At 44.1% G+C, this 21,469-nt stretch overlaps 1 protein-coding gene across 5 annotated transcripts in view; it reads right to left on the bottom strand.

The window, feature by feature from the left end:
* usp25 (ubiquitin specific peptidase 25) overlaps positions 1–21,469 on the bottom strand; it is a 28,226-nt gene that overhangs the window by 3,743 nt on the left and 3,014 nt on the right. Inside the window, exons 2-25 of one of the 5 annotated variants that reach the window (XM_010745073.3) lie at positions 19,136–19,284; positions 16,709–16,786; positions 16,291–16,435; positions 16,023–16,146; positions 14,195–14,357; positions 12,916–13,002; positions 11,469–11,606; positions 10,505–10,581; positions 10,299–10,372; positions 9,486–9,637; positions 8,493–8,620; positions 8,276–8,371; positions 7,911–8,075; positions 6,748–6,986; positions 6,578–6,648; positions 6,252–6,480; positions 5,901–6,161; positions 5,301–5,440; positions 4,118–4,291; positions 3,110–3,205; positions 1,983–2,161; positions 1,063–1,141; positions 801–880; positions 384–507 (exon numbers count right to left, since the gene is read on the bottom strand). In XM_010745073.3, coding sequence (XP_010743375.2) covers positions 384–507; positions 801–880; positions 1,063–1,141; positions 1,983–2,161; positions 3,110–3,205; positions 4,118–4,291; positions 5,301–5,440; positions 5,901–6,161; positions 6,252–6,480; positions 6,578–6,648; positions 6,748–6,986; positions 7,911–8,075; positions 8,276–8,371; positions 8,493–8,620; positions 9,486–9,637; positions 10,299–10,372; positions 10,505–10,581; positions 11,469–11,606; positions 12,916–13,002; positions 14,195–14,357; positions 16,023–16,146; positions 16,291–16,435; positions 16,709–16,786; positions 19,136–19,156 — 3,120 coding nt within the window. In that variant the 5' untranslated portion in view covers positions 19,157–19,284. The remainder of the gene's footprint in view (positions 1–383; positions 508–800; positions 881–1,062; positions 1,142–1,982; positions 2,162–3,109; positions 3,206–4,117; positions 4,292–5,300; positions 5,441–5,900; positions 6,162–6,251; positions 6,481–6,577; positions 6,649–6,747; positions 6,987–7,910; positions 8,076–8,275; positions 8,372–8,492; positions 8,621–9,485; positions 9,638–10,298; positions 10,373–10,504; positions 10,582–11,468; positions 11,607–12,915; positions 13,003–14,194; positions 14,358–16,022; positions 16,147–16,290; positions 16,436–16,708; positions 16,787–19,135; positions 19,285–21,469) is intronic. The other 4 variants (XM_010745074.3, XM_010745072.3, XM_019255036.2 and 1 more) reach the window with 4 other exon arrangements.

Genomic DNA, 21,469 nt, shown 5'->3' on the forward strand with positions numbered 1-21,469 from the left:
AAACCTTTAGTGGAATCTTTTGTGGGCTGCAAGCAAGCCAAAGCAATATCTCAGCGAAAGCAATTTGATTATAGGACCACGGCTCGGCACTGAAGGGGAAATGTCTGGCCGTGTTCGTTTTGCTGAGTCACTTTAACAGAGGAAGTTTGATACAGGGGAATGGGAGTGACAAAGAAGGGGTGGGGATCGCAAGGAAAGAACGACTTGACACAAAGGTGTCGCCTCCCGAACACGCCCTGCGCCGACCCCGTGCCCCTCTTTGTAATCACTTTGTTTAATTGAAGGAATGTGACGTGAAGGAATAAACGCATCCACTCGTTCCAAGAGAGGATTGTCAAGTGGTTTGGGAATAAATCACAGCGTTAATGCTTCCATTGTCTCACCAGCAAACACTCCCGGCGGTAATGACCGAGGAGCTCCTCGTCGTGCCCTCTGTACAGGCCTTTGGACAAAAGTTCTCTGTTGTACTGGTGCGAGTATATCAGATACATCAGAGCCTCCACATAACTGGGGAAAAAAAGGAGAGATCACATTCAGATAAAATTGTATCAAAGTCGCACTGAGAACTTAGACAGCAAACCACCTCAAAAGAAGAAGAAATAAACTTGATGAACTCACTACACAGAGTACAAAGCAAGTAAGTGAGCTGCTGCCCCCTGCAGGGGATACTTTAACATTCACTGGCTGCTGGATGGAAAATGAACTGAGAATAAAACGTGACGTGCAGCTCTGAACTCATACGAGTTCACATCTTTCCAATATTAATGATTGGGTGGAGCGCAGGAACGGTGTCATCATACTTTGTTTTCTGAAACAGCTCCAAGCCGGTCACCATGAAGACGGTCGTCTCGCGGAAATTCCGGTAGGCTTGGTGCCACATCTGATAAAAGGAGGAGCAGAAAGTTAAGCGTTGGCAAGCTCGCTGTAAATCAAATCCAAAAAAAGTCACAGCACGGAAAACATTTCGCAATGAATGACTGTGCGACGGCAAAGGCCAAAACACTTCTGCGTCAAAGACAGACTCATATCTACAATTTTAGATAAGAAGACACTGTTGCTGACCTCATATTCATCCATGTTGACCTCCTCTGGCTTAATTAGGTCCAGTTTGGCACGTGCCACATTCATAATGCTCTTACATCTATTGGGGGGAGGGGGAGGAAGAAGGGAGACAGGAAGAGGAACCGGCGTTAGCGACGAGATGGTGAGTCACTGCGAGGTACTCCAGGAGATGAAAGAGTCCACCCTGCCCCTAGGCCTTAACATGGCCTAATGAATCACTCTTTAGTGCTGAGAGGAGAAGTGAAACACTCCTCCGGAGGCTCCTATTGAGGCCACATGCACACATAAATCTAATTATCTTGCTCAAAATAGAGGAGAAGGGAGAAATCAATTTTTCACTCATGAATATGGATTGAGGCCAACAAGCGGAGTTGAAAAGTTTTAAGAGATGGTGAGGGGCATCACGTACCCTAATGACACGAGCATCACAATGTTAATAGGGAGGGAATCTGGATATTTGCCGGCAGTATTAAAAAAAAGTCATTATTGGACATGTGTCTCCTAAGATTTGTGTTTGAACAAAAGACAGAGGGAATCCCGTCAGTGGATCTGCGGCAGGAAAGCTTTGTCCAGACGAGGGGCTGCACGAGTCCAGGTCTCTGCTTCCCTCTGCTGGTCGTCTGGAGGTGATTTGATGAAAATGAGCTAACTCGGTTCATTTAACCGACCAGGTTTGAGACCAGTGCCCAGCTGACACTCAGATCAATCTGTGGATCGTTTTCTTGAACAATAAATGAAATGTTTGGTTCATAAAATGCCACAAAAGGACCAAATAAAATCAAGAATTTTTACACTCAAGAAGCTGAAAGTTAAATCAAATCGATTATCAAAAACAGTTGCAGATGAATGTAATTGTGAACACTGCATTGAATTATATACCACATTGTATGTTGTGGGCAGAGTTTACAGTCTAAACTTGCCTCTCATCGAAGGCCAGGTTCCTGTCAGCGAACTGCGTGAGCAGAGTCCTCTCCAGGATCTTCTTGGGCGCCTGGTTTTGGATGAAGTAGACGATGATGTGCTGGAGTCGGTAGTCGTTCTCGGGAGACGTGTCCTCTTGGGCAAATCTCAGAAGACGAGCGTACTCCAGCTTTATGGCCTGACCAGAGAGACAAGAGACGGCGAAGTGAAGTCATGGTTAAAAACTCTGACTGAGGCTGAGGTGGTATGGACATGGATAATAATAATAATTCACTGAGTTCAGGAGTTAAAGGCAACCCACAAAGGTCTGCAATTCAATTATTCTATTGCTTTTGTTATATTACAAACTGCACAGATAATTTTGAGTTCAGAGTTTTATGCAGACAACGATGCTAAATGTCTCCATACGACTTAAATTATGAAATATCTTTAGGCGGGAACACATCCACTCGCTCTCTAAATCGAATTACATAAACAATTTAACCAGATTGTTATTGAGGTAGTGAACTTATGGAAATCTTTCTCAACACATTGATATATTAGATTTGATTTGATTTCTGAGATTTAGTTCCCAGAAAATTCAAAACAAGATGGTTTTGGCAGCATCGGACCTCCTGATTGGATGCAGCTGATTTCGAGGGATGGGACATTTGTATTATTATGTTTTATATTATTATTGTGTTCATATTATTCTGACAATTAGATTAGAACTGGATTATCAGTTGATAGAAATAATTTATTTTGAATTCTGATGCAAAAGTCCAAAGTGCGTTTAATAAACATTTAAAATAACACTTGAACAGTCAGAACTTTTAGTTTTATTTGTGTTAACAATAGAGCTCAGCTGTTCTGATCCTCAGGTGTGCGTAAACTACAGAGGTTATAAAATTATATTTTAAAATACAAAAATGTGAAGTTATCAGTTATCTTATTGGTGACAGTTTACAGCTGAGCATGTGTGCAGCACGAGTCTGAATACTGAATATAACTTCCCCTCGGTTACTGTAATACTAGAAAGTACACATGAGAAGAACAAGGAGTGGACACACAGAAAGAGAAGGTGGATGGAGGTGAAGAGGGTGAGTGAGTGTGGAATGAGCAGAGGTAAAGGAGAGATAGTGTGTACCTTAAAAAAGGCTGCCTCAGGCCCATTCTTTTCATATACGCTGCCGGATTTGCCAATGGCCATAATAATACCCTGCATGTTGGGGGTCATCATTGCCTGCCCAGGAAGCAGGAACCATGTTAAACACAACAACAGGTTCTCGTGACGAACCGAGCGAGGTCCACCGGCTATGTTATGTGCACTGAGGCGCTATAATAAAGCATACCGCAGTCAGGGCATGCTAGACATCACTCGGCAGTCCATGCATTGGTTAGAGTGACACGATTGGGAGGGGGGGGGGGACACAGCCAGTCAGTTCAGTTCAGTGGCACAATGCGCAATCCTCACAAGGATAATGTGTGAAAACCAAGGCGGCCATGTGACAGCTGCGTGTGACAGATAGCCAACAGTGCATGGAGGGGACGGGGAGGGGGACGGGGGACGGGCTGGAATACTGACAACAGCAGCACATACTGACCCACAACCACTGCTGCTATCAAGCCAACAAAAAATAAAAAGAAACTATGATTCCATGATAAGTGCATGAAATCTGTGCAAACTATAATAAACATCCCATGTAAGTGCATCGGGGTTTATACACAGGCGGGAGTTGGGGATCAAATGGACGACATACAACAGCTTGAGCCCGTGTTCTTGTCTTTTTTTCCACAGGAGAGAGTGGCTTGTGTGAAGAGGCAGAGCTTCAGCTATTCTGCAAAAAAAGGTCAACCTGCCTTTGTGCCAAGATGCAGACTGGCTCGGGGAGAGACTTTTCACACAAGAGTAACGCAGGAAGGCCAACAAAGAGGTCAGTCTTATTGCGCGGCATTTTCAGCCTCGAGCCAATCCTGAAATCAGTTGGCAGCGAAAGTCAGATTTTCTCAGGTGTGAAAAACCTTGTGCGGAGCCGTGTGAATGGGCAATGATGCTCTCACTCCATATATATCAAAGACAGGCACAGATTTCTCAGCACAAAAAAAAAAGAAAATAAAAAAGGGGAGAAGATGGTTTGTCTGGGGCGAGAGCTACCTCGTCATCATACCCCCCCTCTTCTGACTCAATGACAAAGGTCCCCACATTAGGAATGGCCACCTCTACCGTGCGCTGGCCAGGGGACTCATCCTCCATGACCAGGTCAGGAGGAGGGGTGGAGGAGGTGCTCACCTGGACCTCAGGCTGAGGGGAGGTGGGAGGGGGGAGAGACTGTAGAGAGAATGGGACAGATGAAACAGGAAGGATAGAGTAGTGATGGTAAGGCAAAGAACATTATACGTAGAGCCAGAAAATACAGTGAAATATTGGAAAAATAGTGCTCATCATTTAAAATCTGAATACTACAAGATTTGACGCAGTTTTCCTAAAAGTCTGCTACTCTAAGTGTTGGTAAGTTAAATAAGCAGGAATTAGGGATTAAAGTTTCTTAAAACAACACTCACATGCTCATATGTCCGATGATGCAACAACCTCCTCTCTCTGCACAATCTAACTGTAACAATGACGGACCAAATCCAGATTTCTCTGATGCAGACGCACCCTAAAGCTGAAGCTGATCAGAGGTTTCAGTAAGTAGTCTTTGTTAGACGTCATACTGTTTTGAAAACTGTGCATTAACTCAGCAGTGGAAACACAACTCACCCGTACTCTATTATCACTGATTCATTGAGTTGTGTTTCTGACCAGCTCGTCTATTATACTCTTCTTTTCGGGCTGCTTAATTCTACACTGTGTTCAACAGCTAGTCACTATATGGTCCTGGGCGGGGAGCAAACAATAGACTATTAAAGGTTTTCTGCTGAAAAGACAGCTGCCTGCTGGGATACGACGAGAGCAGTGAGGGTGAAAACACACTGAGCTAAAAGGCCTCATTAAACCAAAGAGATGAAGGAAACTGCAGAGTCGAATGAGCATTCTCTGTGAGATAAATAAATATTAAATATTGCAGCTTTACGCTCTTGTATTGGCAAATAAACACTCTGTTTTAGTAGAATGACACCACATTACTGTAAGTATAACAGGATCCTGAACCTAATGATGTTCTGTGAGTTGAGTTACTCGAGGGGAAAAATGTGGATGAAATGAAGACTAAATTTTAAAACACAGGTATTAAGCTTCAGTTTGTCGATTCATATTAACAAACTGACATGTTCACATGAAGGGTGACAATGGCTTGGTGTGGGAGTGGCTGTGCTGTGTCTCTGCATGTTTTACATACAGCATTTAACAATGCTTCGGGGCTCCTCTCCTCCTGCTCTGCAGCAGCCCTGGCGATGGCTCGCTCAGTGTCCTCCTGCAGGTGCTTGGAGTCATTCGTGGGTGACGGCTGCTCCATGTACTCGGGTTCCTGCTGGGGAACTGCAGGGGAGCACAACAGCATTTTCAAATGAATTACTGATCACATTTACAAATGTCCAGGATTACACATCTCTGACTGTGGACAGGTGAATTCAGGTTATATATCTGGGTTCCTAAATGTTTGGTTGAATAACAGCCCAATAACAAATATCCTTCGCTGCCTTATTTAGCCAATCATCATCCTGTGTGTTGACTACAATTCAATAGAAATACATTTTAGTGCTGTCGGCTGAAAGATAAATATCTCAGCTCACTTTCATACCAGCAGCACTCTTTAGTCAAGACCTTTTCTGTCATATAAAGAGAGTCAGAGTTGGCTGCACGCTAATATTTCAAGGTCATTTTCCTCATGCTTTTATAACTCTCTTAGGAACAAGAGGTTTTCTATATCTATCTTCCTTCCAAGTATTGATTCTCAATTAAGTATTCTACTCTGTATTCCGAGTCCCGTGACCCTGACCTGCGTTGTCTGGAGGGCTGGACTCAATACTCATGGGCTGGGGGGAAGAGGAAGAAGTGGAAGTGCTGGATGCTGCCGAGGCGGCTGCGGCTGCTGTAGCCAGGGCCAGCTTCTCCTGCTGGGCCTTGTGGGCCTGCAGGGCGTCCCACTCGTCGATCTCCTTGTCAAACAGCTCGTTGTCCTCCTTCACGTAATGCTTCAGGTCTGGAGGCAGTTTGTCCATGCCGCTGAGTATCTGTCCTGTTTCTTTATCAAACTCCTCTGCACAGACAACAGAAAGAGACAGTAAACATTATTGTGCTTCAAAGATACTGCTGGACTTTTGCTGACTGGACCTTGGTTTGTGTGTACCTTCTATGAGAAAGGGCTTCTTGTCGTTAATATACATGAGACAGTAGGCACTGGCGTTGCGGTAGCCTCCGAACGAGTCCCTGACTAACTCCTCCCAGGACGACTTGGTGACAGAAATGTCGTTGTACTTCATCCAGCAACGCTGATGTGGGTCGTAGATGTAAGCCCAGTAGTGGCCTGCATTAGCCTGGCCTTCATGGACGAGGACCGCGTGAAGCCGGTATGGAACCTGGAACGACACAGAGGAGATTTAACATAACAAAAGGAGTTGTTGATGTTGCTTTTGGTATTGCAAATATGAGCGATTAGACAAGAGTGCTGTTCACCTGCATCATTGATTTGTCGGAGTACATTAGCTCAATGGTTCTGTGGATTCTGGTTATACTGCCCTGCAGATCTGGTGGACGGAACATATAAAATTCATTAAGCTGCAATCTAACGTTTACTTTTGAAATATTACAGAGAAACCAACAGACATCACAAAAGGTAAACCTACCACGGGTGTCATTTTCCACTTCACTCCTCCAGCGATGCAAGCAGCTCTCCAGCACCCTCAACTCTTCTTCTGTGATGTGGCGTGGGGCAGGGTGCATGGGGAGGTCGGGGGGTAACCGGGACTGGGTAAAGGGCTTATGGATGGGTACTCTCTGCTGCTGGGCTGCAGAGGGAGCTGTGCTGGGGACTGAGGCAGGACCTGAGCTCTCAAGGGGAGGCAAGGAGTCCTGCTCGGCTGTGCTGCAGGGCGAGAGACAATAAAATGTTTAAAAAACAAAATAAAATAAAAATGTGCCTGGTCCAATGTTTCAAGAACTCCCTTTATGCAGCATGAAAAAATGAAAAAGTAACTCAGTGCTGTTTGAGGGGTGTGAACCTGTGTGGATTATAAAGTATGCAGTAGTTTAGTAGTTTGATTATTAGTTTATATTAGTATATATAATAACTAATAATCAAACTACAATGACAACGAAAAGTGCGAGGGTCACAATTGTCTCTGTCAATCCATCTCGTAGTTATTTGTAACAGATTTTTCGTTTAAAGTCAAAAATGATAACGTGCTGGTGACACATTTTCAGGCATACAAGGCGGTTTTTAGCTCTGAGCACCTTCTCACCACCAAATCCAGACAGAGATGAAGAACCAGATATTTTCCTCAAGATCTGGTAGAAACCGCCGTAAAGACCATAAAACGTTATGTTTGTTTTACGTTTGTGAACACAAATGAACGCCAACGTTGCTCCGTAACTACTGGATGTTTAACTTTACCACGTCAACTTAAAAGATGATATGTCAGTGCTGTATTTACAGCTTGTTTCCACTGCCCCGAGTGGCCAAAATCATATTGCAGTTAAACAAATTATTTAAATCATCTTTATAAAAAATGTGATTTTATGAAAGTTCCTGTCCAGGTGAACACCTGACAGTGTTACATCACCTGTAGTCTGATGTGCTATTGCCACCATCTTGTCATCATGAATATCCACCTACTCATGAACAAACAGCATTCATCAGTCAATGTTCTCATTGTTTCTCTGTTTGTGCCCTCTCTTTACTCACGCCTCTCACCCTCACCTGATTCATTCTCCTGAAACTAACAGAGCAAATGATGGAAAGAGGAGAAGCAGTGACGGAGAACGGCAGGCCATCTGTTATGAAACTTGCCTTGGCTGGGGCAGCTGTTGCCCTGTTGTGCCACCGGGAGGTGCTGATGAGTCGATGTCTTCCACCGGGGAGGTGCACACTGGCTTACTGGAGGCAAACTCCATGGCATACTGGAGGACATCTGCCAGAGGAAACCTCTTGGGGCCTGAGCCATAACTCAGATACCTGAGAGAGAGAACGCGGAGAGAAAACAGGAGTGTCAAAGAGATGCAGGGAAGCAAAGAGAGAGAGAGAGAGACGTAAGAATAGAGGGCACGATGACAGACGAAGAGAGGGCAGTCAGAGTGAGAAATTACTCTCCATGGCTGTCTGCAGAGCTTTGTCGACCTTGGCTTAATAAACAAGTACTGGTGGACAAGTAGTACCTCTCCAGTCGCTGCTGAAGCAGTGTCAGGTGCTCTTTCAGCCTCCTGATCTCCTCCCTCTTGATCCTGGTTATTTCCCTGTTTCTGTCCATGTACCTATGAAGACCACAGCAAAGACGACAGTCTTAAAGACACTTGGCATTTCTTATATCTTATTTCCCGCAGAGATAAACATCGGAGATTGCACGATAAAGGTCAGTGCTAACATTTCTATTACCTGTCCATGTAGAGCATCGAGGGAAACTCGAGCTTGTTGTGGATCTTCTCGGGTCGTCCCAGCGCTTGGTTAAATTCAAATCTCGACAGTTCAAAGGTCAACACGGGAGGGAGTTCTGTGAACCAGTGCTGAAAGAAAATTAGATGTTGCTCTTGAAATTAATTCTCTTATCATGTGACAGGCAGCTGGTTAAAGGCATCGTCCCTGCAGAGTTGTTGAAACATTCACCGGTCACCGATGTCTAGAACGTCCCCGTCTGAGAAGACTTTTTGTGGGGTGCTGATTTGTCATTGTCATACCTTAATTAAAAGGAAACTGCTTTCAGTTTCATTTACAGCAAACTCAACAGTTCTGTGTGGATCCCCTGAGAACCCGTGTATGTGTTTGCCCTATGTGTGTGTGGTGGAGGAGCTCAACCCCGCCATCGGTCAAACACAGCAGGAGGCACAGTCAGAGGAGAGGCCGCGTGTGTGGCTATAATTTACACAAACCATGTTCTCCAACCTACTAAACTCGCTCACTGGTTTCTTCAAGGACTGACAGAATGATCTGGGATATTACAAATTTAGAACCAGTTCCAATTCAGAAGGTTTCGGGGTGTGCCTAAATTTCATCCCCCTGTATTTCTGTAAGATGTGGACGGAGCGTCTCTCCTGCTCCGTCTCTGGTGCTCCCTTGTGCTGATGGCTGAGGCTTTTCTAGAGGGCTCGCTGCCATACTCATCTGTGCACTGGCCTGGTTAATTAGCTGCTCCCAGCTGCTGTGGGACGGCGTCGGCAAGGCTACAGCTAACCAGAGGTCACACCCAGAATAGCGCAGGTGTCACATAAGGGCAAGGAGGTGAACCCTTCGGAGAGGATCCACCACACAAGCCCAAATTATTTAACCTGATTATGAAAAGTGCGACTGACAGGTGGTGCTGATGGTTGTTTCGTGAAAGAGTCTTTGACTTTAACTTTTTATCACTTGCTGTCATCCTGCTTTGGCACTGACCTCCTGGCCGGACCTGGGTGAGTTCTCTGCCGAGTGCAGGGACTCGATCTCGCCTTCGATCATCGCCGCCTCGAGACATTCATGGAGATCCTTGAAGCCATTCACCTGCAGTGGGTACTGCCCAAACATCTCGGTGTTTTCAAACTTTTTACCTGTGGAATTACAGGCACAAACAACTCATTAATAAAACATCAGATCTGCTGACCTGAGAGCGGTTTGGGGTTAACCCCAAGAGGTAATTGCGTGTGTCCTTATAGATCATATCACATACTGTAAATAGGTCAACGCTGTGCCAAAAGAGTTGGAAAGGCATGAAAGAAAAAGCAATAATGAGCCATTTCACACTCGTTTGCATCCAAGCTGATTTTCACTTGTTCAGCAGTCACTCATAATTAAACAGCTGCACAGACCTCCACCGCATCGACGACTGATGAAAAGCCCCCCCCACAAAAAAAAAAAAGAAAAAAAGAAAAGAGTTGCTAGGGGACATGCAGATGAGGCATTAAGGTCATTTTATGAGCAGCAGAGTCCACTGGCCCAGCTTTTGGTGGCTTTGGGCCAGTATTGTCATGCATAATAAGCACAATGTCAATCAGCCATCAAGGTCTTCCGCGATCAATGCAAGCGCTCTCCTCTTTTACATGGCCCACATCTCATTAAGACAAGGTCATCTTTCATTACTAGGGGCAAGGACTTGCTTGCTTTCTGGCAGCAGCAATCAGACCATGCTAATGCTTTATCTCTCTCTGTGATTCTCTGGCTACCCCCCTCACTTTTTCTCCTTATTGGTTTTAATTTAACACCTCATCTCACCTTCCAGGACACCCACAGCAAGGAAGCGGCCGTAGAAGAGCTCCACCATGGGGTTCTTTGGCTTCTCTCCCTCCCTGAAGGCAAAAGAACAAATGTGGTATTCAAAAAACAGAGGACAGAGTTATTTAGAGAGCATCTTTGATTCAGTTAATAATGTACATTTGATTCTTTGGCAGTGGCATCTGGATACAAAGAGCTGTGGTTACCTGTCTTCCTCTGCCTTCATCTGGAAGGCGTCCTCCAGCCAGTCCAGCAGCTTGTGGGTGAACTCGCTCACATCCTGCTGTTGAGCAGAATACAATCATACATACAAGATGAACAATTATGGGGGTGCCTTTAGGACAGGGGGGTCACAGAGTCAAACTACAAGCAAGAATCAGTCAAATCAATGCCATGTCTGGCTTCTGCTGAGCTTTGACGGAGGAGTTCACTGATTGCTCAACTTCAAATGAAACCTGGATGCCATGAGGCCTCTCTCTCTTTCTCAGACATCAATGCCAGCTACTGATTCAGGTCAATGCCTATCCAACATGACTAACAGTTGTGACATGACTGATGAGTACAGAGGCCAGAAGGCTGACCTCAGTTAACCTCTGCACAGACACAGGCTTAGTGTGAATGCTTATGTAAGGAGAAGAACGGTACAGTTTGGTACGCTTGACATGCGTACGTCACATTATAGGACATAGGCACAGCTAATTCCTAGTCAATATTATTTTTTTTGCAAAGTTCAGAGGGGATGATGTGGGCTTGGGGATTAATAGTTATAGATAAAAGAGGTTAAGTATCTTGGATTCAGCAGAGCTGAGTCAGTGGGAATGACAACAGGATGGAGCAGTCGTGCCTGCAGCTGAAAGGACTCGGCACAAAAGGGGATTAGATATTTCTGGGATGTGCAAACAGTGAGAAAGTGTGTATTTTTCTATAGGGCAGAAGCGGAATGATACCAACACAAACGCAGACGTTTCCACGGAAAGTATTCACATTTATTAGGTGTGATGTGCCAAACTGACTGAAACGCTTGTGTGGTGAATATGTAAAGGAACTGCCATCTCTCTGCTTTTTATCAGCAGGAGATATTAATGCAGTTACATAAAAACACGATCTCTCGCCTGCATGATGTTGACGTTAATCATTATGCCGATCAGGTTATGGCAGACGGAGGCTTACCTGCTGCGACTCGCTGGACTTGAAGGCGTCCTTGAGAATTTCCACAGCTCGTGACGGATCCACGTATTTCCTCTTGGACCCCACCATGAGGGAGAAGAGGTTCCTCAGCTCCTGCATGAAGGGCAGGTTCCTGTGCTCCTGGTCAGAGAACCACAAACAACAATTTAGTGAATCGAGGTCAAATCACAGTAGTACTACAGTGTTCGGCTGTTTTAGGGAAATGATTTAGTCGTGGAGCTCTTTTTAGTTAAGGTGTCGATTTATTTGGAAAAAAGGGAAAGCACTTTTCTTTTATACTCCTGTATAAAAGAAGAGTCATCACTCTATTGACCTACAAAAACACACTTCACTCACTTACGGAAGTAATATTAACCTGATCAACGGATGCCCTCCAACAATACTGTCTTCCGGACGCTGTAGCAAGCTCAGTTTTACGGCTGGGGTGAAGATACTGGTATTATATACTGGAAGTAGTATCAAGTGTCATTTGACAACGACTTCATTAGGCAAATTTCAGACCAAATCCGGCCCTGTGGAAAAAACGCAGCAACCTGATTTAACTTTTGGAAAAACGCAACCTGATGTCACACTGCGGTGGCCAATCCGACAATCAGACTGGTCAAACTCCTCCATGAGTTGATGAACTAAACTACGAGAGAGAGAGAGCAGTGGTGAGAGTGAGGGAGCGCTTGTTGTCGAGAAGGTCGGTAAATAAGAGAATAAAAAAAAAAAGTTAATTTCTGATTGTTTCATATCGGTTATGTTCGGCACAGATAAACACAACCCTGCTGTTTGCAACGCTTGATTTGGTCTGAACAGGGCCTTGCCGAGGAGATGCCGATGTAAAGATTAGATGAGATGAGATGACGCCGTCTGGCACAGCTAAAGTAAAAAGGTCAGTGATTAGGACCAAAGGAACTGATATGAAGAGATGACTGCCCCGAGCTACACTTCCACAGCAGAGGCTTAGAGCAGATTAGCAACAGACTGCTAACCCTATGGAGAGCGCTCGGTGGGGACAAAGAAAACACGCTGAGAGCTGTTCTGCTAATGTTGCGTCGACTGTGGCTAGACAAATTTGAGCGTCTCGAATTCGAAGCACTTCGGGATCAATCAAAACACTCTGTGTGTTTCGTTTCTGTCCTGCAGGAGAAACAACATTTCACGCTAGATGGCACCGCCTGTAGCCTGCTAGCAGTGAGTTATGTGAACCGTAAGGGGGCAAAACGGTAAGCTGCTGTGACCCGAGGGCAAAAATCACACAGCTGCTGAACGACGGCTCGCAGCTCGAAAAGAGGGTCAGGCCCTCTGAGCTAAAGCAGTGCTAGCTGCTGTGATAAGCTATAGAATGCTACAAACGAAGCTGATGTGAGGTTTAAAAAAATAAAATAAAAAGACATCACACCGCTGCTTCATTTCCCTCTGACAAGAAAGGTGGAGGATTCACCTTTTGGTTGCGAGGCAGGTCGTGGACTCTGGCCGGTGGCGAGTAGTTGAGCACCAGCCTCTGGAACTCCAGCAGGTTGAACAGAGACTGGAGGTCGAAGAGGGATAAAGACATGTTAGTGACATTCAGTGATAAGACAGCTCTGACCCATATACATTTTCAGAGAACAGCCATGATGAACTGCACTTGAAATGAATGTCTTCATTGATGGAGGCCTTGCTCAGTGCGGCGATCCAATCTGCAAAGCAAGGACGCTGCAATAACTGGCACACAGTTTCAAGAAATCATTCACACTACTTTTCTACATTTTCCTTAAAATTAAAACTAATTTTCGAATCAAAAACTCAAAAAATGTTCTTCTTTATATTAAGACCTCTCCTTTAGTAATCCAAACCCCTGAAATCCTATCTATCCCATGCTTCTGCTGGCTGTACTGCATAAAAAAAAGAAATTAAAGCTAGCGTATGCACAAATATGACATAAACCTTCCCTTATTACTCGAATAGGGAGACGCTTCTTGTTGCGTCATGTGATAAAAGTGCTGAAAAACAACCTGAGGTGGGAAAGTAGGGGAATAAGTGCACACTGCAGAATGTTTTATATAACAGAATATCTGCCTGAGTTTGATGTGATTCGGTTACATGAAACATAAAGCTGCACACGGTCACACGCCAGTGACAGCAATAACAAGAGCCGCTTGAGCTCGCTGCTTTGACGTCGGGTCATGATCTTTACTTTCTGTTTTGTTTGAGAGAAAGTGAATATAAAAGTTGTCAAGATGTCAGGAAAAAAAAAAAAAAGAGAAAGTTGTTTACGGCCGTGCAGCAGGGTCAGGTTCGAGCAGTGCCTTCCTTTCAAGGGTGGGGGGGTTACATTACACACAGGAGCCAGCCACCATGTGATGGTGTATCCAGTGTTCATGTGGCATATTTCAGCTCAGGTCACATTATACCAGTGACTCCGCAATCATACAAGAAGCTAAGTCTTCGTGACAGCTGGCATATAAAAGTTTCCAGCATATAAACATTTTGATGACTCTCTCTGACTGACTGTGGCAGATTAAAGTGCTGATTCCTGCATCGAGACAATTACATGCAACTAAATAGGAATGCACTAAGAAACTGAAGTTAGGAGCCTTAGCACGTTTCCTATAGTCAAAGAAAGGTTTAAGAGAAATGTGCGACAAGAAGCCAAGCACACAGACATCGTAAGAAAAGGGTTTGATTGCATTTCAAATAATGTTTTTCATGGGAGTATGTATGTTTGTGTGTGTGCCCACCTGTATGACAGCACTGAACCAGCAGGTATTGCCAACATTCTTCAGCCCCACGGGGCAGTTGTCTATCCGCTTCCTGTCGTGCGGGTTGGGTGAATCGCTCCATACTTCTGTGTGGGTGCGCTTCAGACTTGCCTTGTTCTCCGCTATGCTGGCCTCCAAGACTCTAAAAACAATAAAGAGGAAGACAAAAACACAAAAAAACATTTTTTCTCATTCCCCACTACATTTGTAAGGCCCAAATGAACCCAAAGGGAATAGAGGAATTACCAGCTTTAAGTACAATTATTGTATGTTCATTTCACAGCAGGGAGAGCAGATTAGACGCCTCATCACTCACTGGCTCCCCTGTTACACTTTATCCTCCACTGGATCTTCTAAAAACTCGTGCAAAGCTATGCCACAATGCTTCTCATCTGATTGAAACTGAATCCTTCGACTGAAATAGAGTTCAAAAGTTGTTTCTCCAAAGCGACATGTCCCTGTATAAACTTAGCAATTAGATGGGCTTATCTCAACGGTCCGCATCGGTTCAGTCAGAACGGGGTTTAATTAAACTGCCGGATAGTGGCTCTGTGGTATTGTGCTTCAGTCAGGTCATATTGTACTTGATATTAAGGGTTGTGATTTAAAAATGTAATGTTCATAAGGCTTTTTCTGTCTTTTATCGTGAAATTACAAATGAATCACATTTATTACGAGGCAGGTGGACGGTGGATGAAAGGAGAAAGTATGACTCTTAAAGGGGTTAAAGTGGTTGTGACGTGTCCGATATATTCATTCCACCTTTATTATTCTTATTCAAATGACATTAAACCTCAAACCTAGTCTGGAAATGTGAAAAAGACCCAATTTCAAAACTAAATTACTTTCAAGGAGTCTACTCATTTCTCTGACAGAATTCATTTGTTGTTATGTGTAGCCATTTTGTGGCAGCTGTGAATAATCTGGTTTGACCTCGTTATTTCTACAATCAGGAATGTTTCAGATCCCGATCCACGTCCTTACACATTGTGTATCTGCTCTGCCTAGTCCGATCTGATACTTATATTAACCGCACTGTATCTGACACAATGAAAAACAGCTGTAGCTACGACATGTGACACACCTTATTTTCCACTGGCTCTGTGATCCAAATATCTACGGTCTTGATTCAAAACTTTAACTTTTCTAGCTGCAATCTGCTACAGAGAAGACGTGTCACTCGGTTGCAGAGCGCAGCAGAGAGCTCACAAAGCCAACAGCAGCCAAGCTTGCCGTTGGCCTGTCTTCAAGTTACTTATGGAATTAATGTTAAGTAGTGTCGGCTGATCTGCCACAAGCGCCGCTTGTCATTTTACCCGGTGAAAGTGACGGTGAGTACCGGCTAAAGAAGAGAAGCTGTTAGGCTGAATGTTTTGTACCCTGTTCTATTCTGATGAGCGAAACCGTGTATTTTGCCAACCAGGGTGTCAATCTCTGGTCTTATCAAATCATTTTTCACCTTTGCACACTCTTATTTCCACCTGCTTATGGAGTGAATTTCTCCCAGTGTAGAGCCTGGCTGTCAGTGTGAAGCGTTAGCCGGCACAGTACAGTTCAGTAAAGAAAGGATCTGATTTTGATTTTGATTTTTCACCACACTACACTGAAGAATTCAGCATTACACAACACAAATAAATAAATAAAAATATATCTTCATCACACCCTGGGCAATGTAGGTGGTAAGTGTGGATATTCATCCGAGGTTTGGTGCAATGTTTTTTTTTTTTTTTAAGCGGTCAGATGTTAGCTACAGAATTTCTTGGCATGCTTGTTATCAGTGAGTAATGCTGAGTAATGCTGAGCCCACCTGCTGATGGCCTGCTCCTCATCAGTGATGCCTGTCTCCCTGAAAGCCCGGTTGGACTCCTCCAAGCTGAGGGCAATAGCCCTCTGCAGGTCATCTTTATCATCCCCAGTCAGGTCAATCACGTCTGCATTAAGAGAACGCACACAAAGAAACACGGTTTGAATCAATTCGTGTTACGAAACTGAGCGGATATGTTTCCTTTTTTCTTTTAATCATCTCCGTGCAGTGTCCAGAACTTCTTAGCCAAAAGTTTAAGTAAGCTGCTCACTCGTGTCTGCCTGGCTGCCCACGCTGATATATCTGTCGCTGGCCACCTGGGATGTCTGGTAGTATGTCGTCTCATCTTGCTGCGGAACCTTGGCGTTCTTCTCCGTCAGATACGCCACAGCCTCGGCCAGGTCTCCATTGCTTACCTGCGACAACAGTGTGTTTAGTTAAGGCCTATGATACCTATATACAGTGACACTGAAAAACAAGCAGTGGGAACACTCGACTAGACGGCCTGCCTGTTTCAATTGAGGCTTGCTTGCATGTCATTTAGCTTTGTGATGATGCTTCTGTGAGATGTTTGCTGTACAAGCAGCTTGTAAACCGAGATAACTGATGGACAGAAAGAACAGCGTGTCTACATTTATACGCATCAGCCCTGATATGGAGGTCTACAATGCACGTGTTTCATGACGGACCTGCAGGGCCTGCTGAAGCAGCTGAACATCTGTGGTGCCTGTGACCTCCCTCAATTGGTTTAGTAGCGTCTGCTGGTGCTGTTGGAGAAAAGAGAGGAAGATACAGAAGCAGTTTAAAGCAGAGCTAGTAGATCAGGACAGGATCAAAAACTGTGCTGAACATCATAAATATCTAGATTTTATACACTAATACTACTAGTATTAAAAAAGCTGCTCCAAACGGCTACATATGGAACCAATAGTGTGGAGATGCAATAACAACGTGGCACCATCATTCAGCTGAGCGCTGAGTCTCATTCTTCTCTGTAGAATCAACAGCATCTGGATCAACATCATCCAGGAAAAAGAAGCAAAATGCTGTTTCACCCTCCAAACAGAAACTCTGACCTACATCAAGCATCAGTATCGACGGCATTAAAAGTAACCATTAATCACAAAATGTAACTTGAAAGAACTGATACTGTATCAGCTTCTCGTCTCTATCAGTGAGTTCACTCAGGCCTGATGAGTTATTGATGTCAAGCCCAGCTGGCCTGCACGGCCCGAGCACACGCCCTCAACCTGCAATGCGCGGCTTGAATAAATGCACCACAAATAGTGCACTTCATGTCAGTGTCCTAAGCAGGAGTCTTAAGTCTTAAGTGAGAGGTACACAGACTTCTTCCTGAGCTCTTTCACAGGTGCAGCAGGCAACAGATAAGAGCATGGGCCCAAAAGGGGGTCTTCCTGACTTAGGACTCGTTACTGTAGGTTGTTTTCAGTAACCACAGACTGACTGCACAACACACATCCATGGCAACGCTGCGGACCACCTACGTCACGGACATTTTTAAAACACTTTTAATGGAGTTGCTGCGAAAGGCAATGAAAACCAGTCATGCTCTGGACTGCACAGTGTCATAACACCGCAGCAGCAGCAGCACCTCGCAAATAATGCAGGCTGCGATCCAACATGTGTTTTGTTCTTTGAACAAATCTGGGCCGCACCTTGACTAAACATCAGATATTTTAATTCACCAAAAGTGCTGAACTCCGATCTGGAAAAATACGTGCCACATACGCGAAATTTTATTTACAGAGATGACGAATTAATCCCCTTTCATTACCGCCAACCATGCCCTGCAGGCTTCCAACGCATTCCTGACTGTCAGAGTTACAAAATAACAGTGTAGTGATTTGGAAATTACACTTTTTTTTTGTTCAACCACTGAAATGCCAGCAGGCTGGAAGATCGGGAATGTGAGCAGCCACAGCTGGTACATTAGTTAAGATACAAAGTATTTAGACTATACTTTATAACAGTGTTGCTGTGAAATCCGTCAACAAACAACAAACTAATTACATATGCAAGCAGACAAGAAAGTAAAACTCTAATCTGGGATGTTGCTTTAAGAAGAAATGTTGATCAAGGTGTGTGTGTGTGTTTGCCTTTTGCTTGGCACACCCAGAACAACACAGAAGAATAAATGAAAGTTATACAGAGCAGTTAGTCATGCACACAATGCACTGCAGGTACTTTCAGACTGTTGTGTGCCCTGACATGATTAAAAATGAATGTGCAGTGCCATAACATTCAATATAGAGATCACTGTGTCGTAAATGCAATACTCATGTCACAGACACAGACAATCACAATTATTTTCCATCACTTATTTGATGATGGCGACTCAGAGACTTTAAACTGATCTCTAGTAAATGTAAATAACATAATATTCATCACCATCTCAACAAATATTATATATGAGTATTAGAAAAACTTCAACTCAAAGACGTCAGACTGATGTCTGTCTAACTGAGGTGTCCTGAAGTACTCCACTCAAGCTGTTGACTCCCATCCTGCTACCAGCTACCTGATTTTTCGGAGAGTTTCTAAAAGCTAAAGCGCTTTATTAAAACGCCCCCGGGGCATTTTTTCCTCTCCACAGAGCCACCGGAGAAAGTGAAAAGAAAGTTCATGCTTTTGTTAAAGAGTAACAGCATATAAATAATGCACTGAACCTCTTTTGTCTGTGGCGGTGCTTTGCGGTTTACAAGATGAGGATGCGCGACTCCGCGGTGAGTTTAATACTCGTGTGGCGGCGTTAGGTCACAGAAATAGACTGCCGGGGAAATGACAACATGACACTGTTGTCGACCGAGGAGGAGGCGCTCCTGTGACTTATCGGACATGTCATTGGGGGAGAGAATGACACATATTACAGGGGAAGCCTAAAAATAAGGGTCAATTTACAGGAAACACAATAAAACAAAGAGAGAATACATGAACATAGGTCCTCGTTTACACTTTTCTTTAAAGGTCTTTAAGACAGCTTTGATCAACAAAGCATCTGCTTATAGCAGCTCACTACCCTAATGAGGGCTGCCTGTTTGTGCAGGGTAAAGATGCTAAAGCGCTCCATTAATAAAATTTGTAATTTGTGCACTTACAACATTTTTACATTTCGCCATGTTTCAACCACTGGAGACAAGTAAACATGAAGATGACTGTGTGTTTTGGTCACTGTCAGAGATTGATGGATGCAGGTTTGTTGGCACAGAGGACGGCAGCGTCAGTGAAGTGTGAGGGGAAGTTACACCTGTGACAGATTTGGGCCAAGTCGACCACAAGAGCAGTTACTTAGACAGACAAACACACACAGAGAGAAAGACACACACACATGCACACACACACTTCTCATCTCCATGTGACATGTCTGGCATGGGTGATTGTCACACTGGTCATCGGCCATTAAGAGGCAGCTTGTAAATAACACCACGTAATTCTCTGCAGGGAACGGACGGGGGCATTCCCAGTTAATGCGCTATCGGGTTGTCACAGCTGCTTTGTATGTGAACGCAAGGGGGGTTGCAAACAGAAAACAAAATTGCACAGGACAGAAAAAAGTCCTTCAACACGACCTCATCTTCTATCTGCAGATCACTACGTTACAACCCCCACCACACCCTGAACTAGTGACGACGGGAGCTTGATGCAAACATCCCATCGAACACTCACCGTTAGTATAAAAGTTTTAGTCATTTAAGACAGACTAACGGATAAAAAAAAACAGATTTAGCCCGTCATTGTTGTTTCTCACGGCTTCATTTCAGCCCCTGCAAAGGTCAGACAGCATAATAGGGTTTGTGTTACACTGCTACTTTTAAGTTTGAGTCATCAGTGGATAGGTATTAGTATTTATTTTAGCCAATGCTCAGGATTTCTGACTGTCATCACCCCCCGTCAGATATTCACCTCACAGTGGTAGCTAATGTTTCTTGGGGTTAACAGAGTAGCTCTGCCAGCACCCTGTATAATAACAGCTAAAAACTCACGGCACATTTCTCCTTTCTTACTTTGCACCAAATCAACATGTCCAATTTGCTGTACCGTTATATACTTTTGTACAATATTTTTTATTTACTATTGTTGTTTTGATATTTTATTATGTATAGTTTGTTCTTTATATTTTTATTCTTATGTTGTCTATCGTCACTGTGTGTAATGCTGCTGCTGCACTGTAATTACCCAGCTTGGGATGAATAAAGTCTGTCTGTCTGTCTGTCTGTCTGTCTGTCTGTCTGTCTATCTATCTATCTATCTATCTATCTATCTATCTATCTATCTATACATACTACAGGGACAGAGGTAGTGAAGTGTATGTAGTGTGGTTAAATCACGCATCTAACAGCAACATGGGTTAAGTAGTTACATAACTAACCAGATCTATGGTGGTCACTGAATAAATCCCATAAATAAACAGTATTATCGACCCTTATATGCACTCCCATAAACCGGGGGGGTTATGATTACAAATGTAACCCGGTCTGACACCACCTGTAAACATTCATGTCTCATTAATGCATGTTACTAACTAAACTTCTTCTAAAGTTTCTGTGCAGCAGGTTCTCGTGGATCGTGGCTGCTGCTGTCATTATTGTTACCATATCTCCATCACAGTTTATAGTTAGTTTATGATTTGCTGCCGCTGTGGATCTGTGTCTCTCTGTCTCTATCACAGGTTCCACTGCTACTGTAATCATTTTATTGTAATTGTACAATATGTTTGTGTTGATTTGTCCTGTACACGTCATCCGTTATCCTGTCTTAAATGACTAAAACTTTTATACTAAGGGACACGGTGAGTGTTCGATGGGATGTTGCATCAAGCTCCCGTCGTCACTAGTTCAGGGTGTGGTGGGGGTTGTAACGTAGTGATCTGCAGATAGAAGATGAGGTCGTGTTGAAGGACTTTTTTCTTGTCCTGGTGCAATTTTGTTTTCTGTTTGCAACCCCCCTCGTTTCACGTACAAAGCAGCTGTGACAACCCGATAGGCATAAACTGGGAATGCCCCCGTCCGTTCCCTGCAGAGAATACGTGGTGTTATTTACAAGCTGCCTCTTAATGGCCGATGACCAGTGTGACAATCACCCATGCCAGACAGGTCACATGGAGATGAGAAGTGTGTGTGTGCATGGGGGTGTGTCTTTCTCTCTGGGTGTGTTTGTCTGTCTAAGTAACTGCTCTTGTGGTCGACTTGGCCCAAATCTGTCACAGGTGTAACTTCCCTCACACTTCACTGACGCTGCCGTCCTCTGTGCCAACAAACCTGCATCCATCAATCTCTGACAGTGACCAAAACACACAGTCATCTTCATGTTTACTTGTCTCCAGTGGTTGAAACATGGCGAAATGTAAAATGTTTGTAAGGCACAATTACAAATTCTACAAATGCCGTATTAATGGAGCGCTTTAGCATCTTTACCCGCACAAACAGCAGCCC

This window comes from Larimichthys crocea, chromosome XXII (assembly GCF_000972845.2).
Source record: "Larimichthys crocea isolate SSNF chromosome XXII, L_crocea_2.0, whole genome shotgun sequence".
Classification (NCBI taxonomy): domain Eukaryota; kingdom Metazoa; phylum Chordata; class Actinopteri; family Sciaenidae; genus Larimichthys; species Larimichthys crocea.